Here is a 27,503-nt window from a genome sequence, read left to right as displayed (position 1 = left end):
TCTCGCTGAGTCCTTATGGTTCCGTAGTCCTTTATGATTGGAAGACAGAAATTGGTTACAGATCTGTGTGGGAAAGGAGAGAGTGCAAGAGGGAATGGGTAAGAGGATGGAGAGGCAGTGAGTTGTGCATAGCAGAACAGAGGGTGGGCATTATTCATCAATAATTATTTGCAAGGCTGCTTATTAATGTGCACAGATACTTTCAAATTTGTTTGGAAGGTTTTCCAAATATTTTGCCAAATATTTAGGCTGTGATCTTAAGTGTACCAACTGAAACATAAAAGTATAAAAATCAGGATGCCCACCATAAAAGCACAAATAAAGGAAAGGTAAAAAGGCATTATATTTTGTACTCAAATTATATCAGACTATTCCAAACGAGTACAGGTAAACAAAGAGCTGAATTTAATTCCACTAACAGTAAAAATGACTATGTTAATCTGTTAGTGCTTCACATAAGCAAATGTTTTATCTTGTTATTCTAACAAAGCAAAGCAAGATGTTCAGAACTTAATCCGGAAATGGAGCAAAAATTAACAGCAGATGAAATTTAAATGCAATGTTCATGAAAATCTGTGTTACATTAAAAATTGCTTTTCTCAAGTTAACCTTTCAACAAGCATGACAAAACTGGGAGAATGAATGGGTTGTTGGCTCATTTCAGACCACAGCAGCAGTAGTTGGGCTTCATTAGTATACATTAGGTAATATGCGGGCCTGCAATTAACAGTTATTATTAATTACAGGGTAACACAAGGTGGTGGTGGTGGGGACAAGAAACAATTCAACCTTGTTACTAGTCAAAATCCAGATATGCCTATCAGAGCACCCATTGCACAAGGAAGCTGGAGAAAATGGGGTATGCAATGTCTGGTTGAAGAAGCCATGGAAAATATCTCATGGTGTCTTCAATAAAGGAATGTGGCAACAACATTCTAGCTATCATGACCAGTTTCAGGGAGTCATTTATAACCCATCCTCTTAAAACACTAGTGGAAATGGCACAGAAAGCCAGTAAAGATGTCCCCTGGCACCAATCAAATTCATTTTGATAAATTACATATTCTCCTACAAAGGAGAAGCATGTGACATAGGTTTCCCATTGGTCCCTGCAACTCTTGTTGATTGTACCATACTTTCACTACCATTTCACTTGGGAAAATGGTTCTTCTCTCACATTTTGCTCAAGCAGCTGGTTCCACATACTTCAAGAACTGATCCTAAATATGCCAGCCCAGGTGGCCGATGCTCAGCTGAGTCCCTGACAAATGCTCATGTCTATGCTCAGAAACCAAACTGCTATTAACAGGCTACATGACAATACTGTAATAGAATATAACTCATTAGAGATAAGCTGACTTCCTCCTGCTTTCTTCACTTCCAGGGCACTCGCAGCAGCCCCATGGGGCCTGATGTATCTCATGTAACCCCAAACAACCTTCTCAGTGCCTGAACCATACTTTCCCCTATCCTGCTAAAGAAGCCCCAACACAAATGAGATAGGGGCCAAACACTTGGGCAGTATCTGCTACTTTAACAAGATCCTCACAAAGTGTGGCGGTAGAAACCCACTAGCATCTACCAACAGAAGCCATGCTCTGGAAGCCCTCCTGCAAGGCAGTAAAAGAGTAATTGCTCCCTGTCTGCACAGCACACAAACCTACCTCCTCCCCCTCCTTGCATTTATTAATTATCCTAAACCTTATCGTTACCTTCCCAAACGAGACACTTCAACACTCACAGTCCTGCCCAAGTAACCCAGATGACATCTCTGACCTAGATAATTTATTTTCCTCAACCAAATAAAGGTCAATGTTAAAGCAACTCTGAGCAGGCTCATTTTACTCTGTAAAGCACAAACAGCTGGTAGTACCAATATTATAAATCTCAGTATGTTAGGGGATTGTTACTTGCCATACGCAGGGCTTTCCTAGAACAGCCTCCTAACACCATAGATCTACAGAACATGCCCTGCAGGCTTTGCATGGAAAGATGTTGTTGCCAACCACTTCCATATTGCCTTGCTGCTATTCCTGACCCTTTGAAAAACACACATTTTGGCAAAAACAACTTTTCCAGCAGCCAAATAGGTTTCATCCACTGTGAAATAAGTAACTCCCAGAAAGCTTGCAAGTTGCTGTTAGAGGAGGCACTAGATTATAGGGATGAACACATCTATCCATTTTGGTTTCTCTCAGTTTATAATTTTTCCATGCTTATATTCTGCACATTTCCACATAAATTTGCAATTTTAGAAAAATTCCTCATGCAAAATAATCAGCATTTTACATATTTCTGTAAGCATTTTTGCCTAAAACACACATTTTTGCAAAAGCTATTTTCTGTAATGGGATGCATTTCTGTATGCTATTTATAGTCACCCTTTACCCTGGGATATGCCTTTTGTACACTTTACTCAGCTGGAGAACTGCATTGCAAAATCCGGAGAAGTACAAATTTCAAAGGTTGGCTGAGTTCCAATTCATTTGTTGTTTTGAAAAGTGCAAATTAGGTAAGTTCAAAATTAAATGTAAACTAAATCCAATTTATTCCCTGTCCCTACTAGTGGATGGTGCCAACAAATAGTACCTCCAAGGCAGTATAAGTCTTGAGGCACTGATCTCAGGTCTTTCTGTTTTTCTCCATTGCCAATGGCTGGAATTGGCTGACTTGCAATCTCAATAGAGCACCTATTATCTCAGAAACTGCTTTGGTTTGGACACAAACCGTACCAATTGCATAACTTCTCCAGAACTGGAGGACAGAAAGTTCAGAACCTGCACAACTCGCTGGATGCCACATCAGAAAAATAAAAGAGGTTTTGGAGAAATTATTTATATATCTCACCTATACATGTATACATAATTTAATAGAAGGCACTCTGAATTTTTATTTCTGCCTATTCTTAAGTTTCCATCAAAACATTGCTGTTTCACACACCCCTTTTTTTTAGGAACAAGACACCACAATAGGTCTCTTCAGCTTTCAGGTGAATTCTTCAAACTGTTACTATAAGTTATTTTGAATAGCTACTTAAGAGACATCTAGTGTGGTCCTGTTTATTCACAACTTTATCCCACAAGAATTCTATTGTTTTGCTATCTAAAATGTGGTGATTTAAGTTTATGCAGCTACAGATCTTAATTTCATAAAGTAGAGTGTGGTTATTAACTCAAGTCTTTCATTTTAAGAAAACTAATATAGCAAAGAAAATTCAAAAGTCACCAAGTGTCTGGAACTGTGAGAACATAAGATATTCTGTTTAGATAAGAACGTAAGATATTCTGTTATAGTAGCAAAATAAAACACACAGAAAATATATATTTACACAATTATGAAATACTAAGATGCATATGATGCAATATCCACTATTCTCTCTTATGCTGCTCTACCATGCATTTCATATTAAAAATGCAACTTGTTTCATTCTCATATGTTGATTTTTTTAACACCAAAAAGAGGGAACCATGCCATATAAAAATTGCTTTTCTCTTTTCGTTGGTCACCTGCCAATTTTTCTACATACAGTGTTATGCACACCCCTTTAAAACAGGTTGTTGAAATATTGGTCCCTTTTTGCCTCTAATATTCTGCCAGAGAACACCTGGCTTCTACTTAATGGGCACCATAAAATGAATTAAAACTAGCATTTGGATTTATTCCACCACACAAGAACAGTATTTAAATAAAGCTTTCTTTTAAAATGGCTTGCAAATTCTGCACATGTAAATCCCAATGAAACAGTGAACTCACTTATGGATAAAAAATCAGATGGAACCAGTCAGTAAATAAGGAACATACTGAAATTAGTTTCACATGACTGTTATTAGTAACTGAAATCATACCACAGAATGGCCTACACTTTAAATTGTGGTTCTCCGGTGTAGCATTTTTACACTAACATATAGTTCTCCTACAAGTTGTCTGGAAAATGTTTCCAAAATATATTAGAGCAGAAGATAATCAAAAATCAAATTTGTTCAACTTGGTTTCTGATATAAGATGAGCATATCCAAATAATCAGAAATCATAATACCAACCTTCCTCTGAATCATTAGCTTAATAAAATATGATTATACAGTGGTACCTCAGGTTACAGACGCTTCAGGTTACAGACTGTGCTAACACAGAAATAGTACCTCGGGTTAAGAACTTTGGGCGGCGGCAGCGGGAGGCCCCATCAGCTAAAGTGGTACCTCAGGTTAAGAACAGTTTCAGGTTAAGAACGGACCTCCAGAATGAATTAAGTTCTTAACCCGAGGTACCACTGTATATATGTTTATAAAAGGTATGGTAAGGATCCACTACAGATATAAGAGTGCTTAAGCCCACCAAAAACAACATATCTGAGTTCACAAAATTGTGGCATAATTATCTTATTAGTTGTTTGTTTGTTTTTTGCATACTAAAACTTCATAGTAGTCACATTCCAATGAGCAGGAAACAGTTAAAACTGAGATTTTCACAATTTCAGTCTTTAACGAAACCTTAGCATTGTGAGGTTTCGTGTAAAATGGTGGGTCAGTAACTGCATTTCCCCAGGACACCTGACATCCTTAATATGCCCTGGAAACTACACACCAAAGGGTTACATATCTCAAGACCTTCAGTGCCTTGGGATGTTCCTACAGCAAAATTTCAGGAAGCAAAGAGGTAAGCAAGAAGAAAAAGAAGACATATCCGTCCCTCTCTGCCATAGCCAGGTAAGAAGGGAGGTGGAAGGAAAGCATTTCTCACTTAGATTGCCAGAGAATAACTATCAGGGGAATGATGTCTTGTTCAGAAGTCAACATACCAAGTCTGTATCCAGAATCAAGTAATTATAAGTTTTGGGAGGCATCAATAATCAAAAAGGCCATGAATGGCATTTTGTAAACTAATTTTAGTTGTTAAACCAAAGCCCCACCATATTCACAGTCCATTGAACCACCCAGAGCTCCACATTCCTTAAAAAAAAATGTTTTGGAATTGGGTTTCCCTAATGAAAGCCATTCTTTCATGGGGGTTTCAAATGAAGTTTGCAAGACAGCATGAATTTGTATGCTTAAATGGAGGGGTGGAAACAACAACCCACGGCTAGTGAAAAGTTTGGGGTGACTTGCAAGAACATGTGAATGGGCAAGTAGGAAATAGCAGTATATAATCAATCAAAATTATCATGTCAAGAATCATACTGCTGTAGTATTCTGAAACAGGGAATATCCATTTTGTTAAATGATGTCTTGATGTTGTGAAAAGAGCAACTTCTTTCACCAAATAATATATCCCACATGCATGAAGATTGCTTTATTTCTACATAAAGGTCCTCTTTGGAGGTCCTGCTCTGGGTGTCCTCACTGAATGAATGAACTATCAGGAAGAGGACCATTTCAGCAGTAGCATCCCAATTATGGAACAGTCTTCCCAGGAGGCTATTTGTAGTTTTTCCTGCATCAGGTAAAAATGTTTACCCAGGCCTTTGGGATGTCTTAAAGCCATTTGTTGTTTTAAAATCTATGTTTTTAATCCTTGGGGTCTTGTGTTTTTGCTGTGTTTATGTAGGTTTTTTAATGCTTCTATTCTATCCCATATTTACATTGGGGTGATGATTAAGATTGGTGGTTGCTGTAAGCCACCCTGAAAATGCTGTGTTATGGGGCAGGATACAAATGCTGAAAATAACAAATATAGGTGGAAATAGGAAAAAAAAATATGAATGTAGAATTTTCCTTACTGAAATGTGGTGTACTAGATAGAGGTCCTGATGGGAGGGGGAGTTCCCTGACTCCCAGGAAAACAAATCCTCTAAAATTGCCACCTGCCTGTTGGGTCCCTGGCTCTTTGGAGGGTACCCTTGGAATATTTAAGAAAGCATTTTATGTAAGCCACTCACTTCCACAGTGGAATGTGATACAGATCAAGTAAATTGTACACATCAGATTAGATCCTTGAAACTTTGTGAGCAGTTTGGGCAAAGCATTACCGTATTCCTTAACCTATCTACCTGACAGGGTGGTGTGACAATAAAATAAAATAAAATAAGATCCCACTGCAAGGCCCTTTGAGACCTTTGGATAAGATAGGGGGGAAATCATTAACACACTGGTACTTTTTCTTAGACCACATACAAAAAGCCAGAAGCATTCATCTAACCTATTATCAGTACAGATCCACACATTTCAAGTAAAATTATTCAGCACATTGAGTAGCATGGATCCTGTTCACCAAAGCACATAAGCATGTGATAAATTTTTCAAAAAGAAATACTCCATTACGTATTTGGTAAGGCATTTGAGTTTAATCCTATTAAAGTCTTTGGGATCAGAGATCATACATATGCTTAAGGTAAGCACTTTATTCAATCAGGGCTCCTTCAGGGTTGATTTAGACGAGTATCTTTTCCCAATTTCTCAATGATTTATAGAGTCACCAGACACTGGGACCCCAATTTAATAAGGTTGGCTGAAGGCATCAGGCAAACAGCAGCCACCACAGATGGGATAACTTACAAACACCTAGCTTACTGACAGCACAGTTGCCATGGAATCTGTTGAGCATTGAGTCTAGGTCCATGGGAGTCCCACCATGCAACAAGCTGCACTATAAGGAAGAAACTGTTGTCTGAAGCCAACCTAGTACAGAGAGTTCTAACTATGATTTATAGTGGTACCTCGGGTTAAGAACTTAATTTGTTCCGGAGGTCCGTTCTTAACCTCGAACTGTTCTTAACCTGAGGTACCACTTTAGCTGCTGGAGCACAATTTCTGTTCTCATCCTGAAGCAAAGTTCTTAACCCGAGGTACTATTTCTGGGTTAGCGGAGTCTATAACCTGAAGCATCTGTAACCTGAAGCATCTGTAACCCGAGGTACCACTGTGCATTTATTCCCTCTGGTGTCCCAGGAAATGACCTGTATATCAGGGGAGGTGAATCAGGGGAGGTGATCTATGGCAATAAAAAAATCTCAAAAAATTATAAATGTTGCCAGGTGTTGTTTTCGACCTGTACTATTTGTTTCTAAATTGAATTTACATTCACAGCTCAGATCTTATACTGCTTCTTAAAAAGGGAAGACACCTCCATAACTGCATTCTTGATGGCATAAGGCCAGCTTGTTCAGGTTCTACAAATAAAGCATTTCTCTGTATGAAAAGTTTCATCGTTTTTGACAACCGCACACAGGTCTATTTCATTGCCTGTACATGCAGCCTAGGCAAAGTGGGAAACTGCAAGCCATTGTTGTCTCCCAGAATATATACATGAAATGGAATACATGGACAATCATCACGCGTGTAGGAAATCTGCAGTATCTAATATGACCATCAGTCCCATCAGAATAAATGGGACTTCTGCATACCTAGTGTTTGTGACCACAATTACAGCTCATAGATCAGATGGCAACTCACTCACAGCACAATCTGACTTTGCTATTGTAATACGAATTAAAGGGTCCCCTTCTGCAAAGTATAAAGTGGAAACCACATTTTGGAAGATATACTCATTCTCACAAACAGTAAACAATTTGTTTCATGCATATATTTAAAATTTTCTGGCTTTCAGAAAGGTGTGAAAAGCTTTGGAGGGAATTGCTGATATTAAAATGTCATTTGATTTGCAAGAGATGTGCTATCCCCCCCCCCTTTCTTCCCCAGTTAATTTGCACTCCCTCCCCCCTGGAGCGGAAGCAAACTTGTTGGGGAACAAAACCAACAAAAATTATTAAGCTGGCCTGAAAGATCAGGATTAGAAGAGACCACTGAAACCTGATGTCAGTGTCAGAAACAAGTGAATAGGTTTTCCTTCTAAATTATTTTGTCAACAGCATGGTGGTATCCTTGCTAACCTTATTTGGCACCAGTGAATAATTAGATACACAGGGGTGTGACTCCAATTGAAGGTGTTGGCACTGTAGCACTCTGTGAAAATGTTAACTATGAGGTTAACTCCAATTTTCTCTTCTTTAATTAAATGCACATGGTACTAATGAGGTAACCTACTGTTCCTTGATAGCACTAATTAGCTAAGAGGAGAGTATACTCTCACACTGCAATTTAAACCTAAAAATAAGGTTGAGATATGCTAATTGCAGGCAATTTAAAACAGTACAAGTTGTGGAACTAGTCATAATAAGGGGAACTGACTGCTTTATAGCTATGCAGCTGCAACTTTGCTTAAAATCAAAACAATCCTCACAATTTTAGGATGATTTTGTAAAGGTATCCAGGAGACTCCTCAAAAATCACTTCGTTGAGTACGGATTAGAAAGGTGGTAGGAAGGAACACCTCTCACACCCTTCATGTAGTACTGACCCATAAATTAATATTTATTGTAGATTAAGACTGTTCAAGTTCATAAAAATAAAAACTTAACACCTCATATTTTACTAACTTTCAATGCAATAGTGGCTTGTCCAGTTATTCAAGACACAAGATCCACTAACTTAAATATGAACATTCACTGCAGGACGTGGATATTGTAAAACTGAGGTGGAGTTCAAATATGAACACAAAGATAAGGTACACATAGTGGGGTAAGGGTGAACAATAGTATACCTCTAGAAGAAAACATACTTTAGAATATAAATTTCCCTACAGTATTCAGTTCCTTGTATAACATTTCCTACTTTGACATCTGAGAAATGTAATAAACTAGGCAATTTGGCCACTGAATTGTGGGGCAGAGTGGCACACCATATCAGTTAATTTTCAGCCTTTTGCTTAAAACTCTCAATATTTGAGTCTAGCGAATGCAGACACCAGTCTTTTTGAGACACACAGATATTTCCCACAAAGCAATGTATTGTGTGCTGGTAGTATATACTCTGGATAGGATTACGTTTGCTGTTCATTTGTTTCTGGAGATCACGTATCAGAAATAAAGCAATATGAAAAGGCAGAAGTACTATATCTCTGTGTAAGACAACAGTCTGAATAAAGTTCTACCCCTAGACTCCAAAACAGGCAGATGGGCCTTTATCTGTGACTTGCCTTTTATTTATTTATTTTTTAGTTCTTTCTGGTGACGTTCCACACTTGTTAATATAACACTATGAACAGCCAGAGACAAGATATAACAATAACCATTACTCACCAAGACCATAATGCTCAAGACCCTAAAGCTTCTCTAGAAGAGCATGTTGACACATGCTTTACTGTAGGACCAAGGTCCGCACACAGCATGCTGGAGCACATGGTGAGGATAATGGCTCTAGTGGGCCCACAACTGAAAACTCAGGCTTCCTACATGGAGCCAAGAAACATTCTGGGGGGGGAAAGATGGCAGCCAACTGTGGCCGTTTTGCCCAACACTTGTCCTTGAGGCACCAAACTGCTCCCCACAGCCCATTGGTGTTACCATGATATTTGCTGCAGCATTGCCACCTGATAAGCCCCGGGGGGTTGGGGCCCTGCAGGGCCAGAGCTCCCAGCCTGACTCCAAGCCTGCTGTAGTGAGAGCCCCCTGACAACTTACAAGCATTCTATATACAACCCTTAAGCCATTAGAGATAGTCTAGCTAAAGCTCTCTGACCCTGTTTTCCCCTCCTGTCATAAATTTAAAGAAAAGGGCCAAATCCACTCTGAAGGACGCTGTGTTCTTAAGCAGTGAAAACTTTCAGTGTTCTCATAACGTCGAGGGAATGTCTGACCCTCTCTTGATGATTACTAGATTTAGGACAAAACAAAGCAAAATCAATTCTTGAGCTCTGTGAAAAACAGAATTAACCTTGGGTTTGAAACCTGCATCTCTGCGGAATACAACTTTGTCTTTATGGAACACACACAAATTAGATTGCATAGACAATGCCCCAACTCAAACACTTCTGGCCTATTTTATAGTTCCTAAAAGGGAACGTTAAGGTACAGAAAGAGAGGCAGTGTGGTGTGATTGTTACAATGCTGGGCTAGAAAGGTGGGGATGGGGCAGGGCACAGGCCAGTTCAAATTTACACTAAGCCATGGAGCTTACTGGGTAATTGCCACACACAGGCTCACTTTCTATACCTTAGAGCCAGTTATTATCACCCAGCCAAACCTACCTCACAGGGTTGATATTAGGTGGGAGGTCTTTGGTTAACAGGAATACTGAAAATAAATACACAAACAATAGTGGTTGAAAGGATGGTGTGGCAAAAGTCTTTAGTAGAAGACTTGAAAATAAAGGCGTCATCTTCTGAAGCACCTTGAGGGGGCCAAACAAGACGTCACATGGCATTCTGACATTGCTCCGTTCCTGGTTCTAACAATGGGGGGTAGACCCCTAAAACATTGCGGGGGCCCACAGTGCCTTGGCCCCCTAGAGCTGGTGCCTATGCTTGGAGAACAATCATAAGACTGAAGTCTTAAAGGTGAGAATTCTGAATCACCATAGTGGCCAAAGTGGCCCTGATGAAACAACAGATAGGAGGAGGTATGGAAATCTCTCTCTCTCTCTCTCTCTCTCTCTCTCACACACACACACACACACACACACACACACACACACAAATCAGGTTATATTGTGTTTCAGCAGTGGACTTTCTGTGTCCCACATACCTCATAGACATCACTCAAATAAATATGCACAGCCAAGTAAGGATCTATCAGAGGGCATTCTGCACCTAACCCAAAATATGGGCGGTAATAGCAAGCAACCTGAAATAAAAAGTCTAAACACCAATGATTGCCATAGGACACAAACCAATAAATCAGACCTTCAGACTTATTTCCTTGATTGATAAAATCTTTTAAAAAGTCTGATAAGAATCAGCTATGCTTAAAGAGGAATTGCCAGTGCATTGTTGAAGATTAGATGGTTTGAAATTATGACCGATACAGAATGATGTTGTAATGGGTTCAAGCCTTTTAAATGCTGCTCTCATGTACTTTCTCACCTGACTCTTCCTTGCTTACTATGATGGCAATAGCTATGGTCTTACTCAGATGATGGGCTACATTCAGTGCACTCTACTGAAACAGCTAAGTTGAAATCAGGTCCATAGTACGGATTTTGCCACGAGAAGAGGGTGAATCAATCAAAACCTAAATAAAGATAGCCCAGTACATTCACAATCATTTAATTAATATTTTCATATTTAATTTAATATGAATTTAAAATTAAAGTGTCTTTTACTTTTATAACATTTAAATTAAGCACCCACTGCTTAGTAGGGAAGGAACAACATGCAGATCCCCTGTGGCTATGGACTTGGTCAAAACAAAGTTCATTTCCTCGTTCAGTGTGGTGTAGTGGTTAGGAGCGGTAGTCTCGTAATCTGGGGAACCGGGTTCGCGTCTCCGCTCCTCCACATGCAGCTGCTGGGTGACCTTGGGCCAGTCACACTTCTTTGAAGTCTCTCAGCCCCACTCACCTCACAGAGTGTTTGTTGTGGGGGAGGAAGGGAAAGGAGAATGTTAGCTGCTTTGAGACTCCTTAAAAGGGAGTGAAAGGCGGGATATCAAATCCAAACTCTTAAATACATTGAACTGGATTGACAGGGTTTATAGCTTTATTCTAGAAGTAATTCCAAGACAGCCCTTTTTTATATCTCTAAACCCATGTTTCTGAAATCAAGACTGTGAAAAAAGAATAGACCTTGCTTAAAAAAAAAAAAACACTAACAAAAGAGCAATGCATGTGCAAAACTGAGAAATATTGCTGGTCTTCTCAAAATACTTGTAGTGCCCCTAGAAAGTCCTTGTACTATTTGCCTGGAGAGACGCCTCTATGTTCACTTCAAGTTATGATTTGGCAAAATTTTGGTAGCAACTCTTAATGAAAGGTTGCAAATTTGTTTAAACGTGATAGATTTCTAGAAAATTTTCAAGAACAGAATGGCTCAGCACCAGCGCTAGGTGGGGTGTGGGGTAGAGCGGCAATAGCACCCTCATGGCACAACTGCATTTACCAGGATGGGGCAAGGCGACAGTGAGATTGGGGAAGCCCTGGGTTGGCGGCAGAGGTGGACTTGTCGTATCCTGGGAAGTGCAGCACCTCCTCTGCTCAGAAGGGTGCCAGTGCCACTGTGCTTTCCCTCACACACTGCTGCAGGAATGGCTCTTCAACGTTCCTTGAATGTCAACCCAGCAAATGTCACAAGTGACAAAATACAAAATGCAAAGTTATCAGAGCCATCAACAGGATGGGTTGCAGAGAAAGAATAATTGCAGACAGAAAACCTGAGTGCACTGAAGTCAATAGACACTTTACCACTGATCTCAGTGGAACAATGAGTTCACCCACAGACCTTGACTGAACTTGGCATGTATCCATATTGAATGGCTGTGCAAGCTGACTGCCGCTACATGCAAATTTATATCCTGACAGCCAAACCACACCTAGTATATTTTACTGACAGAAGGAGCTGGCGGATAAACACTAAGATGAAACCTTTTTTTATTATTATTGAATTGAAAGGCAACTCATTGTGGGGGAATGCTACTGTTGGAATAATCTCTATCTTTGCAAAGAATGAATATACAAATCATTTACCTGATGAATGTTTGCACAGTATACTATAGATGTTGACTGACTAATTGTGGTAAAATGATAGTCTACTTACTTATGTAGAAGGTATTTCAAAATCACAGAAGATGCTATTTATTCTTAAGAGAATAAATTTGATTGATCATTGTTTTGTCCTAGGTATCAAACTTTTTACAGCAATACAACTTCATGCGTCTGGGATGCTTTCATAACCACTTCTTTCATGGCAAAGGAATTTATGAAGCGCACTGGAAGAATCCAGTGGATAATTCTCATCCCCTGAAATAGATTTCTGCAGAAATTCAATTACTTAAATTGAAGTTCAGCTAGCTCCCTATGAAGGTTAATTCTTCACTGCCCCCCACCCAACTGCTAATTGTTCTTTAAGTCAAGGCATCCAGCATTTTTGTGTGGCTATGTTTCCATTCATGGTTGCAATGTATCAATAAGTTATATATTATTGTGGGTTTCTACAGGATCATATAAATTGATTTGGTGCAAAAATACTGCAAGAATTAAACATTTTCACAGCCAGGCAATGAACACTGGTGAATATGCTAGAGTTCCTAGACGAATGCTTATCAGATTCCATCAAAGCAAAAGGCTTTACACAGATCTGCCTGTAATTTGGGGATAATATGATGGAAGTGAAAACTCTAGCAATAATGTCAGACACTTTACTAAAATCACTAGAAAAGACAATTTGTAAACTCTACTACTTTTGGTTTGGCTGTATTAATTTGTCTGTCCCTTCCTGTTGTGAGAACTAAAAGAAAACACTAAGCAATATACTGTAATTTAACTCTTCTCTACATGTGGCAGCATGATGCAAGTATCCTTATGCTGGACTTAAGCAAGTAAACACTCATGGTGGTTCAAGTTCATGCACTGTAATAGCACAAGCTGTGGCATTTTGCCAGCAATTCAGATTACACTGCCTATGTTCATGAACAGCTGAGTTTAGGATCATGAACTAAGTGAAAGTGACCGAGTCAGTATTGAGCAACACAGAATTTCTGCTACAGTTTTATGACGCATTTCAAAATAAATTGTTTGGATGTTTGTTCTATGAAGAACTGTTTGAAGTGTTTGCATCAAGTTCTGATTGCTGGAGGGCAAAGATTTTGTAGATTAATTAACTTTACTCACTAAACGGATGCAAACCTAAACTATCATTTTTTGATACGCCAGATCTTCTTAGGATGCAATACATGTATCTGTCAATGATACACTTCTACAAATGCTTAAATCTACTCAGAAATAAGAGTTGTGTGAGGAAAACACATTTAATGGCACGTACAGTGTGTTCTGAAAATGTCACATTAATCAACAAAATAAAAAGTTTCCTTTCAGGATTTTTGCCACAATAACTTCAGTCTTGAAAGAAAATCAAACTCAAGTGGAAAACAAAGAAAAAGTGGATCCAATAAGCTAAATTTTACAAACACTCCATAGCTAGGCTTATCAAATGTCAAGAGGGGACAAAATAATATTTTTATACAGCATTTATGAAACAAATCACTAGAAAAGTCAATGTCAAAATCAGAAGAGTTTCATGATGTTTAAAGACACCCCCTCCCATTTATAAGCTCATTATCCAATAGTGGCTCTCAAGAATAAAACTAATTTACATTTAAAATAAGAGTATGGTCTACTCTTTAAAAGCACAGTGATAAACACACCAATTTGACAATTACATTAATATAGGTATTTGCATAATCTGCCTTCTACACCTGTTCTTAATTTGAAGCAGCTGCAGGACAAATCACATCACAATAATCTGAATGGGTAGCTGGTTGTGCCATCCCATAATTTATGCACTCTAGCATTTTCCCTGAAGGCTATTAAAAAAAACCAACAGTATAAGAAGTCATGGTCGTCTTGTGGGTTTCTGATTTTGTTTTTGTTTTTTTGTTAGGATCATTTAGATTTAGCATTGATAGCTAAGATGGTAATGCACATTTAAGAAGAGAGGTTTTTGTTTTGCTCGGTTTCCTCTGACAGTGGTTATGTTGTTGGCTTGAGAAACATTAAACCCAGCACTATTACAGGTTATTAGACAAATGCACCTCCTACAAAGTGCATTAAGGTGATGGAAAGCTGGCCTATATAAAGCAGTAGCTTGAGTAATATCCACATGCTATTTACACACAGAAAAATGAATCGGATAAAAGATCACTTCTTTCAAGCTGTGCTCTCTTTACAGTCACGGTTTGTCATCTTCTCCCTCTGCAGCAAGAGATAGTGGCAAAGATATTTTTAAAAAAGTAATTTAAGTTCATATATCTTAAAAATAATTGTATATGCTTACTTATATTTAGCACAAAAGATCTAGGGAGCCCCTAGCTGAGTAGTAGGCCACCTCCCTCCAAAATAAGTAGTAGTCCATCTCATCAACTAAGTGATTTCAAACACAATTGTGTATGTAGCAATGCAAGCAGAAAACCAAGTGGGCGCAGCTAAGTATCTTAATAAGAAGTTATGTGGGGCACAGAACATCAAAATGCTCCTCTGAAGAAGGGAACAAGAACAGAGATTGCCTGCCTTTAGCAGTTCTTCTGAGGGACTGGCAAACCTGTTTATGGTTCATGTGTTTTGAACATATTTTGCATTTTGAATGATCTAAACTGGTGTATACGACACAACTTTCTGGGAAGAGCCAAATTCAATGGACAGATATATTCTGATCCATACATTAGTCAGAGAGGTGAGGTCAATCCACATAGGAATTTGCAAAGATCGAATTCGTCAAGTGTTTCTGGCTCTTTTCTGAACACCTTCTTTGCACGTTTTGACATGCTTACAGCAAGAAACACACACAGATGTGTCCTAGCCAAAATGCTAGCAAACACAGAGAATGACCTTTCATTCAATAGTTCCTGGTTGCTGCTACGACTAGAACACACCAGTGAGTTTAAACTCACTCCAGCAAGGAAAAGTAAGTTGAGGCAGTACACGACAAATTTTTAAAGATAGAAGCAACTTGTTTACATCTCTGTCTCCCACTGGGCGGCTGCTTCACCCAGAGATGGATAGAGAGAGGGATCTGACAATTGGGAAAGATTTCACAAGTACAACCATCACACTACTACATGGAACATACATATTTTCAGGATGCAGGCTTTGTTTACTAGCAATTTAGCTTTTCTAAAAACATGTTAATTGGGTATGTTTTATCTATAGAAAAAAGATACGTCTGTGTTTGTGTATCATCTAAGTATCTACACAAACACAGACATATCTTTTTTCTATAGATAAAACATACCCAATTAACATGTTTTTAGAAAAGCATAACCAAATGCAAATATCAACAAATCACAGTAGGCAACTAAAAAGTTGTCTGCCATATAACTTCAATAGATTTTAAAATCCACTAAACAATGACCTTTCAGCTCATTGGAGAAAAGCAGTCCTCGTAAAGAAGATTTATATCTTTGTGAGCCTGTTCAATTAAATAAATAGGCTGTATTGCTGCAGTGAAATTCCTCTTAAAGGTCTTTAATAACTTTGAACATAGGAACCACAACCAGGTAGCTGTCCAATTTAGCAACTATGCCGTCACATCCCTGAAATCAATTGGAATTACTGAAATTTGTTTAGGAATGAAGGTTGTGCTTTAATTGTAAAGTTGCACAATATTACATGTAGCATGACAATGGAAACAAACTTATAATGATCAGAGGTAACTGTAGTCCAACGCTTCACAGAACCACTGGCTTTTTAAAGACACAGATGTTTTAAAATAATTTACTTTCTGGAGTGTTTCTGTATGCTGTTATGATAGAAGCAGCCTTGACAGTGAAAATTTCTTTTCTCAGAGTATGCTCTAGAATATCATTAGCTAAGGAGATTAAGTGTGATTTAATAGCAGTTATGTTAATGATCTATAAATGTTCTTTAAAAGGATATAAAGTCACAATAATTTGTTTTAAAAAACTAGTGTAAAGAGTACTATGCAAGAAACTGTGAAAATCACATAAGATTAACAATGCCGAGTTAACTCTAAAACGTTTGGCGAAAAATTTAGCAACCAATTCCAAGGCAAGAAGATGAATGCTAGTGTTTCTGCTGCCAAGAGGGCTTTTAGTTTGTGTGAAGCAAACTACCATTCCAATAAGATTGTTAGTCTCCTAAACTATGAGCAAGAGGTTGTTTTAAAAGTAATTCATCTAAATCTAAAAAGGTATCATATCGTCAGGAGTCTTGGTAAATGTTTCCCAAACAATGTTTTATTATTGCACTTCTAGAACCAAGGTGCAAGGTGACTTTCTCCAAAACCACTATTTAAAGTACATTACACACTTCTGTGGTGTGACCCGGTAAAAATCTGTTGTGCCAAGACTGCTTTGTCCAGTTTAACATTTGCAGATTTTGAAAATTAGGTTGGAAACTGGAGCAATTCTGAAACAGGGACTGAACAGTTGCCTTCAGCACTGAGTATCTATCCCAGGCTTTCTCAACCTCGGCCCTCCAGATGTTTTTGGCCTACAACTCACATGATCCTTAGCTAGCAGGACCAGTGGTCAAGGATGCTGGGAATGGTGGTCTCAAAACATCTGGAGGGCTGAGGTTGAGGAAGCCTGATCTATCCCTTCTGTTTCATTGATTATCATCAGGCCAAGGCATGATGAAGTTGCAACAACACAGGATAACTTGGGATTTGAACAGGCCACAGTTTTATTGATTACAAGTGCCAGCAGGTTTTTAGCGGCCATTGGTTGTGTACCCTGAATCAACCAACCTGCTGCTTATTGACTATTCAGCAGGGCTAACGAAGGTTAAATGACATACATCAAATCGAGGCAACCCTTCCCCTGAGATCACCATTTTGGGGGTGCCCTTGTGTAAGCTCCCCCTGCAATCTAGAACCCTGGGTGAGTATAGCAGGAACCCCTCTGTACATATTTGCCCTGAACACACAGGAAGCGGGAATAAGCTGCATGGCAACAGGGGTGGGAGCAAAAGAGAGCATCCGCACAATTCCTTTGTACTCTGCTTCCCTTCCATGTGAGCTAGGACTTTTATCTATCAAACCATTTTTTAAAGTCAGCCCTACATCTCGTGGCAATTGGTTTATAAGGTTTCCATGAGAGAAAATGTTAAAATATATATTTTTAAAAGGAAATTTTATTCTTCAGATACAAATTAAATATATAAACCTTACACAGTGAATTTCAATTTTTAGTTCTGCATTGTACTATTATTTTATATAAAGGAACGAGGCTTCCTCATTGTATCAACTCAAATGTGCCCCTCGGCTTTCACCTGAGAATGTGCAGTAACACCAGTGTCAGGGAGATGTCAAGATTGCAACTTTAAGACAATGTGCCACTATCAGAAGTGTCAGCATTTTGAGAGAGTGTTAAGTTGCATTTCCACCTTGTATTATATCTCATTCCACTTTAGTGTGTGCTTAAAGTTCTTTGAAGAGTTACCTAGTAATATTTCTACATCATCAGCTTAACCAATTTTCAACCTCTATTCCTTCAATTCTAACTTGCAGAAAAGACCTCCTATAATACTGATAAACGTCCAAAAAGTTGGTTTTTAACATTTTAATTCTCTTATTAAGAAATTGCAACAAAGCAATCTCGAAGGTGAAAAAATATATTGCAATTCTAAAATAGTCCATTGGAAATATTGTATAAATAGAGGCAATACAAGTATAAGAGAATCAAGGCAGTCGGTACTACAAATTTGCAGAGCATTAAGAACAATATTATACCAATTGAAAGGTTTGAGCAGAACTATAATTCAGTATAGATTTCCATTGAAACTGTGCAGGAAGAATGAAAGACAAAAGGAACCACTTCACACAAAACAAAACTATAGAATTTGCTACCTAAAGGTATAGGAATGGCTGTTAATTTGGATGGCTTTATTTATTATTACTTGACTAGTTAGCTGCCATTACAAAAAATAGTCTCAAAGTGACCCAACAACAAAAAAATGCCAACATATAAAAACAATTCAAAGTCAAATTTAAAATGACGTACAGAAAAACATCCTAAAAATGATAATCAGGCCACACAATAAGTAGAAGTCCTACCCCACCCCATTAAAAGACTAGTACTACAGTAGAGGCTCCCGGAATCACCAAAAGCCTACGTAAATCAAAATCTTTTAGCCTAATGCCAAAAATTTGACAACAATGGAACCACTTGTGTTTACCTGCAGAAAGCACAGAACAGACAAAGAGCCTCCAATTATTAGCCTGCTCTTATGTAGCCACCCTCCGTACTTCCCTTGGATGAGGTACAATGAAGAAATATAAGACTGCAGGGTCCAAGCTGATTCAAGTGAAAATAGGTGATCCTTGATGTTTGGGGTCTTGAGAGACATAAGGCCTTATAGGCCAAAACCAGCCCTCTGAACAGAGCCTGGAAACTTTTTGGTAGCCAGTGCAGTCAGGCCAGATTTATTGCAGTATGTTCAGACCTTTTGATCTCAGTAATATGGCTTCAGAATTCTGCACTAACTGTAGTTTCCAAACAGTCAGCCATTATTACAACACATTTCAGTAAACTAACCTAGAAGTTACTAGAACACAGACAATTGAATCTGTCCAAACAGGCTTACCCTTCAAAAATATAACACCTTGCCATGTACAGCATGGGGGGGGGGGGGGAATCATTCCATATTTAGTTTAAGCAAACCATGGGTCTGTTCAAGGGTCATGGTAGCTTGTCTACAATGACCAAGGAAATATATTGGGCTGCTCCTGCACACATGGCTGAGCTCTTGTATAAAGGCATTGTTTACATCAGGCCTAGGCAAACTCGGCCTCCAGATGTTTTGGGACTACAACTCCCATCATCCCTAGCTAACAGGACCAGTGGTCAGAGATGATGGGAATTGTAGTCCCCAAAACACCTGGAGGGCCAAGTTTGCCTATGCCTGGTTTACATGAATGGATACCACCTCCACAGTGCAGCTGTTCCACAGTGTGCTGCAGCCACTATGGAAATTGCAGCTGGTTGTGTCTACAACACCAGTAAGCCAAAAGCAGGTGGTGTCGGAGATAGAGGTGGCCCACTCATTTCTGCCACACTCTTTCTCTCCCATCTTTTTCTTTCCTTCTACTTTCCCCACTAAAAAACCACCCCCGTGATGTTTGGTTTAGAAAAAGGTCATGAGCCTAACTGCTAGGTCTGTGTGTGAATGGAAGTTTAGCACTATGGAAACTAGCCTGAGTGAGCCATGGGCTCTAGCATTTGCCCTCCCATCTCCTCTTCTAGGTGTGGCTGCAAGGAAGAGAATGGAAGGATTTGCTTCCATTTTCAACTAATCACACTTATTTTTTTCTCTGGTTTATCTGAACAAGCCAGGATTGTGAACTGCCGTTTGAAGCCATCTCTTTCAGACAAGCCACGTCTAAAAACTAATCACTGTCTGTTGCAGTTCAGAGACGTAACGAAAGCCCTCAGTTGGTTTAAAACAGGGAGCAAATGATCCCAAGAGCCATCCAGCTTTGTGCCATACTGCTACTCCATGGTTCAGTGTTACGCCGAAATGAGGCCAGTGTGCGCTATGGTAAACTTTTCATGAATTTACCTGCCAACACAGACTTGCTTAAATGCTCCTCAAAATAACGAACATTTTTTCCTTAGATTATATTTATTTGGTGGATTTGTCTTTCTAAAATTTTGGAGTAAAATAAAGAATCAAGAACTGGGATTGTAATCTCTTTTTGTCCTTAAATTTTATTTACTAACTTAGCTGTGAATCTTTGCAAGAGAATGGGTGTGAATATATATATTTTCCACTTATTTTCTTGTCCCTACAGGCTAATAAAATAAACACCAAGTAATTAAACCTATAGGTACATTTAACTTTCCTCACACCAACTTATATAAAATGATTACTTCAATTAAGTGTTCATGCTAAACAAACAAAGCTTACCTTAGCCACCCGCTATTCCATTCAGCTTGATATTTATACAACACGCTTGGTACACACAGAGCTTAACCCTTTGCTTTCAGGAGTCATGATTTCCTGACACATGACTTCTAATACAGAATGTTTAAGTACCAACAATAGAGGGGGGAAATATGCTGGTCCTAATATTTATTTTACAAACTTATATCTTGCCTGTTGTTTTTTTTATGAAAAGCCAAAGTGGTAACAACAACAACAACAACAACAACAACAACAACAACAACCAGTCATGGAAACAATTCAACCAAATTATACATCAAAACCATAGCTTGATAAACAAGGCTACAGTAAACATTACAAAAAAGCCATCAGAGTTAAACAAAATACTGTACCAGAAAGAAGGCCTTTTAAAAGATGCATGTCTCCACCAGCCATTTAAAATAACGTAGTGAGAGGTCTGATGCAGCTTGCTTGAAAAGACATTCCACAGTGTGAGTGCCACTGCAGAAAAGGCCCTACTTTATTCTCCGCTTCACAGTGTCAAGAGACCTAGAGCAGGAATATCAGAATATGATCCAAGTGTGCAGGAAGGCTCATATGGAAGTTGATGGTCGCAGGTCCCAAGCTGTTAAGGTCTTTAAAGGTCAACACCAATCGATACCTTCAATTGAGCTCGGAAGCAAACTGGCAGCCAGTGCCGATCACACACTGGTGTGATAAAATTTGAAGCGGCTAACACAAGTCAGCATCCCAACTGAAACTGTTCGCACTAGTTACAATTTTCTAAATTTACCTCTAGGGCAGTCTTAAATAGTCCTCTGCCACAATAGTCTTATTCTTATGTGTTACATTCCTCACATGATGAGGGATATTATCAGAGATAAGTGCACCAGGTTAGCTCACCATTCCCATTGTCTCCATAGGTTTCGGGGTGGATGGGGGAGATAACAACAGTGGGGGCTGTTTTCTGATTAAAAAAATAGTAATTGTGGGCTTCCCGTGAGATTTAGAATTCAGATTTTCCTGAATTCCCTCCCTAGAAATGTTTGTCTGGCCTCTCCAGCACCTACAGTTAAATGGACTCAAGGAGTAAAGCCAAGCTACAAACCTGATCTTTTCAACCCCATCCAGAACAGGTTGTAAACCCAAGCCTGAGTCACACAGTCCACCCATCAACATTACTTCTGATTTGTCTGAATTAAATTTTAGCTTGCCCGACCCAACCAATCCTTCATACCCACCAAATAGCAGTTCAGCCTTTCTACTTCTTCCCTAAGATAAGAGGACAATTCAAAACATAGTTTGGTGTCATTAGCACAGTGATGGCTCTGAACTCCAACTCTCTGGGTGAGTTCACCCAGCAGTTTCATGTATTTATTAAACAGTGTGGGGACAAAATGGAACCTTACAGAACCCCATACGTTACCAATCATTTAATTAACCAATCAAATAAAAAAGGAATATTTCTGTAACTCACTAGTTGTCATAAAGTATGGCAACAGGAATTTGGATGGATCTGGAAATTGTTAAGTGGTGAGCATACTGGAGTCTTGGGTGATTAATGAGGTGGCATGTTTGTGGTGGATGACACACCAAATCATTCGAAATAGAAAAACCCAAAATGGACTGCAAAAAGCTCCAAAAATGATTTCCTCAGAGTAAGTAGGTAACGAAACGGCCAATTAGGTTCAATGTAAGTAAAGAGAAAGGGATACGCTTTGGGGCAAAAAGTCCTGAGTATACAAATACATGGACAAGTATATAAACTGGATGTACTAACCTAGGAAGAAGTCTTGGGGTTCAACAAAATCATAAACTCAGTGAGCAGCAGGGGTGTAAAAGGCATGCTGAATGAGGGCAGTTGTCGAAATTAAAACAACCCAAACTGACATTATGTTATATAAATCTGTGGTGTGGCCACACATGGAATATTGCATACCGTTCTAGCCCCTGCATCACAAAAAGTTATCATCAAATAACAAAAGGTGCCAACAAAATAATAATAAAAAAAAGAAATACACCATCTGCTCTACATATTTTGGCAAAGGTTGGCCAGGTGGGCGTGGTTTGCTTGAAATGGCTTCACAGGGCAAATGGGAAAGTTTGGCAAATATAATTAGGCTGGAGATTTCCCACTGCTGACTAAATAGTCTGGCAGTGATGCTTCCGAGTGTTAAGACAGTCTTTCGCGCACACCTGTGGAGATGCCCAGGACATGCTGCATGGCATCTGGTGTGTCACTGAACCATGGTCCTTCCTCTCATTGTCTAAGAGGCTACCTTAGCCCAACAGCCAGATTTTGAGGGCAAGCTCCATAAACACATCTCAAAGTCTAGAACCAAAAGTACGTGAGCAGAAATTCAGCTCTCTATTGTGTGAACGTGCCATATGAACATTCACTTATTATTATTATATTTCCCCCTTTCCATAGCTATCCCAAAGGTCAGCTGAAGTTGTGTTTCTAAGTCTGACAAATTTAAATAATACTGACCTACATTAAAAGGAGTTATTAGGATTACTGAGGTAATGTGCATTAAGCTCCTTAAAAACTCAGAGAGTTATATACTTTATATTGTATATTACAAGTATTTTTCTTTTTTGCTAGCTTTGGTATCAAAGATGCTTAAGGAAAACTATTTCCACTGTGCATGTGGTTTTTAACCTTGAATTTCCTTTTGAGGTTGCGGCACCAAAATTCAGGAGAGTTTAAAATGCACTTTTTCCGTTTAATGGGAAAAGAGGCTGAGAGATAAACCTTTGGTGACAGTGAATCTATGGTTGGTACACATATAGAACTTAAGTTCATGGTCAAATTTAGGGTGTTCAAGGCACAAGCCTTGCTTTAGCTAACACATTTTTATTCAATAAAGCCTTAACACTCAGCAGCCAGTCCATCTATCACTGTTAGTTTGCCATCAACATAGCAATGTCCTAATGGGAACTATGATTCATTCTTCCAAAGCATTTATCTGTGGTCCAGTAAAAGATGATTTTTTAAAATTAAAGGCTCAATAGTTTAACCGCTTTTAATGAACGTGCAGTACAAGTGACCACAGTGAAATGAATTTTCAAGAGAAGTATCAACATACTGCTTTGGAAGGAAGCCTGCACTTTTCTAGAAATATTTGATAGAGTTGTTTGATGGACATGATTTAACCCCCACCCCCCACAAAAAACACAGGAAAAGGACCCTTCTACAACTGCCATTGTGTAGGTTTACATCGTTTGCAGTAATTTTCAACTGATGGATTTGCCAACATAACCAAGCCCATTATCTGCTAGAAAATAATAAAAAGACAAGCATTGTATAGAACTTTCATTTAAATAAATACCACATTATATAAATCAGCTTTGCCTTTAAATAAAAACATGGTATACACAGGAGATGTGATGGCAAACATTACCTAATGCTCCCCGTTTGCTTGCTGATGTGTGAGCCAGGTATAAAGTTTTATTAGGTTTTTTTATTAGACTTATAATGCAGTTCCAACCTGTCTCCATTTGCCAGATCAGTCAGTTGTGCCAAAACAGAGGAAATTAGAAACACATTAATATGAAACCCTTTAAGATGCTGATGGTCCTCTTCGTTTACTTCAATCTGATCCTAAACCTGCTTACTTCTGAGAATCTTCTGCTGAGTTCATTGAGGATTACTTCTGGATTAAAACTCTTAACATTGGAATCTATATGCATATTTACTCAGAAGTAAGTTCCACTAGGTTCAACGGGGATTACACCCTAGTAAAAAATTAAGATTGTAAGAAGGGGTGCTTACAGGATTTTCTGGGCCCAGGTCACTCTGTATGTCAATTGGGCTCTCCAGTCCGGCTGTAGAAGAGGACATAGATTTATATAAAATGTGCATATGCTTTGTGTTGTAGGTAAATGTATGTCCTTTTTTACAGGTGGAGTTGAGGCCCTCAACATAAATCAGTGGTTGCAAGCATCATACAATGTGTAACAAAATGTGAACGGGTAAAGCTTTTCCTATAATTGTATTTCCATAGTAGAAAAACCTTTACCTGTTGGATTTCTGCCTGTCACACACTTCTTAAAAGCACAAGAATCCTGCTTCCCTCAGTGCCAACCCTAAACAAAAACCAAGGCTGCACTTCTGTACCCACTGACCTAAGAGTGAGTTTTGCATTTGTCACTGGGGAGCAGAGTGGGAGATTCTTTAACATCCACTTGCATGTGGTAGAATTAGCAAAAAATAATTTATAGGGAGTACCTGATCTCAGATGAAAGCACCACAGGAATGAGGCATCCTGGTTTATAGGAAAAACAGGGATTCCTATTGCCTGTTTCCCCCAAAACACAGCTCTGATTTCATTCATTGGCTAAAAACACTGAATGGTGACAATAGACAGTCTTGGCCATCACACAGAAATCACTTAGAAGAGTATCTGGACATTTTGCTTCATAACTTTTTAGAATGGCTAGAGAATTGATTTTTTAAAAAATGAAAGATCAGTCTGGGAGGCCTTGCAAGCTGTGGGTCCGGTAGATCAGTACCTTCTGTACCTGTCTTTTGATAACCCTAAGTCCCACAAACCCAGTTTGCACTATTAAATCCTCGCTTAATGAGCCAAATTATTCACAAATTTAGTGTGTTGGCACACATCCCCTTCACTCCTACTTCATTCACCCCTTTGTGTGAGCAGGGAACAAACCAGGAAGCCACAGCAAACCACAGTTTCTTGTTACATGTGAAACAGGAATATCAATACAATCAGGAACCCTCCACAGCAGGCTCTATCATGGTTAACAGCTTCTGGCAAAGCCAGAGCAAAGGGGCTGAGTGGTCTGGATTAGATTGTGCAAATGCAGCTACTGTGTTCAATGACATTTATAGTTTAATGAGTATAGGATTGCAGCTTAAGACTGCACCAATCCTAGCACATCAGGCTTTAAATGTTCTTTTTTAAAATACAATTGCATCAGTGAAATACTGGAACAAGTCAACATTAAATATGGCTTAACAAAAATAAAGGAAGTGTCACTATTTGGGACCCCATGGGGTCACAAATTCAATATAAATTTCCACTACCCAATGAACAACACAGAGCTTTGTATTGGCAGTTAATATCAGAAATATATAAACCAGGAGAGGCAAACCGTTTTTTAGCTTGAGGGCCATGTACTCTCATGAGAAAACATCTGGGAACCATATGCTGGGCGTGGGCAGGGTCAGAGGTAAGCGTGGATGGGACTATAAAGAATAGTGAGGCGGGGAACAATAAATGTGACTCCTACCTTTGTACAGCAGATTGCATTCTAGTCACACAAAAGTCAGAAGATTCTACATGGTCACACTCATACATCTCTCCAATCTCCATGAAGGTAAGCAAGAGGCATTATCACGGTTCACAAGTACTTTCCAGCCACGCAAACACATTCAAGAATAGAAGTGAGCAGGACTTGTGAAGGCTGTGGCTATGGTAGAGTGGTGTTGTCTAGAAACAGACTCAGTGGGCTATATTCAGCACCAATCCTTGACATAAATTTCAAGGTTTCGTTATAAAATTCTCTATGCCCCCCCATGTGTGTCACAATTCAAATTATGTTAGATGCATATAAATATGTTAAGTTAATTTCTTAACTTACTTAACTAGAAAGACCAAGCTTAAGAGACAAATCAGAGCTTTAAAGTATAACTGCATTTACTCAGAATTAGAAGTCAGTAAACGCTCTCCTTTATTCCTCATGATAGAGATAAGGCCTACCTCCCCTCTCCTCTGGAGTAGCTGTAAGGAGAAAGCAAGCTTTTACTTCTAATTTTGCTTAACTGCAGTTTAGTGTTACATTTGGATCCTAAACTATAGCAAACCTTAACTACGGTTTGCAGAAAAAATCTGAAGTTGGCTTCTTTCAAACAAGCCCATCCAGCAATGACCGTCTGTGAGGCCTGAATGCATCTACAAGCTGTGATTAATAAAAAATGAAAGAAACTTCTTCAAATCCCTCCGTGCTGCTGCACCAGAGAAGGAAGGCAGGGAAGCAGACAACAGCAGGGCTCACTGTGGCTCATTTCCACTCAAACAAACCATGGTTTATCATGAAGTTTGAATGAAGACTTTGTGTTCTCTTTTTACATCATCTGTTATCCTTGGATAACAACTTCTGAATTCATTTTAACATTCTATTTGTTCAAGGAGTAATATCTGAAAGGCTGAAGTAAGGGCTACTTTGGATGCTACATTTTACGTAGTATTGCAGAGGCAACACTGGGAAAATCAGAGGCTCTTTACTCACATCTTTCATCCTGAAACAACAGCAAGGCTATCATCTTCGGCAGATAGAGTTCAGAGGTCCATAGAGCAACACAGTGATCTGTGAATGACCCAAGATAATCAGCAATGGATCTTCCGTATGTGTATGGATCCACTGGAGTAAGGTGTTACTTCATGTAGCACATCCAGGGCCCTGAATCCCTGTCCCCATGCATGTCTAGCACAGAGCTGTATTACAGCAACCCTGAGAGAAAAGTGCTCACAGTTTCAAATAGTAACAAATATGTCTCCTCTTTCCAAGCAAAATTTCAGCATCCCCTGGGGAAATGTCCACTTATTTATTTATGTTGTCTTCACTTGCCCTCAGTGGCACCATCAACTGCCCAGTGTGACTGGGGCAACCCAGTCAGTTGGGCAGGGTACAAGTAATAAATAATAATAATAATAATAATAATAATAATAATAATAATAATACACCAAATGTAGCTATTTTGACACAATCCCCATTCACTACATGATTGGGTGGGGATCATATACATGACTAGCCAGTACGGAGACAAATGCAGCAACCTAGGGGTTAAATGGCACAGAACCAAAGGAAAATAATGTTCTCAGGGTTGGGAAAGTCAGTATTTGTACAACTCTAAAAGCTTTTTTTCTTTTGGATAGGGTTTAAATCCCCCCGCCCCAATCACCAATTACTAGTTTCCACAGAAAATATTTGCCATCCCTAGTAAATATCCTATTTTCTACTTCTCATTTTGGTCCCACATGGAAGTTGTCAAAAATCACCTCTGCACAGCAGCCTTCCATGTGGCAACCTTAAGCATCTCAAAACGATTTTGCTGGCAGCGCAAGCTCCCCACCCCACTACCACCAGCCGCATGAACTGCATGGCACCAGCATAAAGAGACTCCCTGTGATTACGGCTAACCACATGGTTAGTGGC

At 39.0% G+C, this 27,503-nt stretch overlaps 1 protein-coding gene across 20 annotated transcripts in view; it reads right to left on the bottom strand.

Moving 5' to 3' along the window:
• The window catches only part of FOXP2 (forkhead box P2), a 350,478-nt gene that overhangs the window by 87,549 nt on the left and 235,426 nt on the right, over window positions 1-27,503 (bottom strand). For 3 of the 20 annotated variants that reach the window (XR_014555351.1, XM_083699197.1, XM_083699198.1), the window contains one exon: window positions 26,577-26,654. The exons of the other annotated variants lie outside the window; for them this stretch is intronic. Coding sequence is in view for 2 of the 3 variants with exons in the window: in XM_083699197.1 (XP_083555323.1) it covers window positions 26,577-26,585 (9 nt within the window). In the remaining variant the exon portion in view is untranslated. The remainder of the gene's footprint in view (window positions 1-26,576; window positions 26,655-27,503) is intronic. 20 annotated transcript variants of the gene reach the window in all.

This window comes from Podarcis gaigeae (assembly GCF_964106915.1).
Source record: "Podarcis gaigeae genome assembly, chromosome: 10".
NCBI classification, from domain to species: domain Eukaryota; kingdom Metazoa; phylum Chordata; class Lepidosauria; order Squamata; family Lacertidae; genus Podarcis; species Podarcis gaigeae.
Note: the sequence above shows the minus strand (reverse complement) of the source record. Positions and strands in the feature narration are given on the sequence as shown.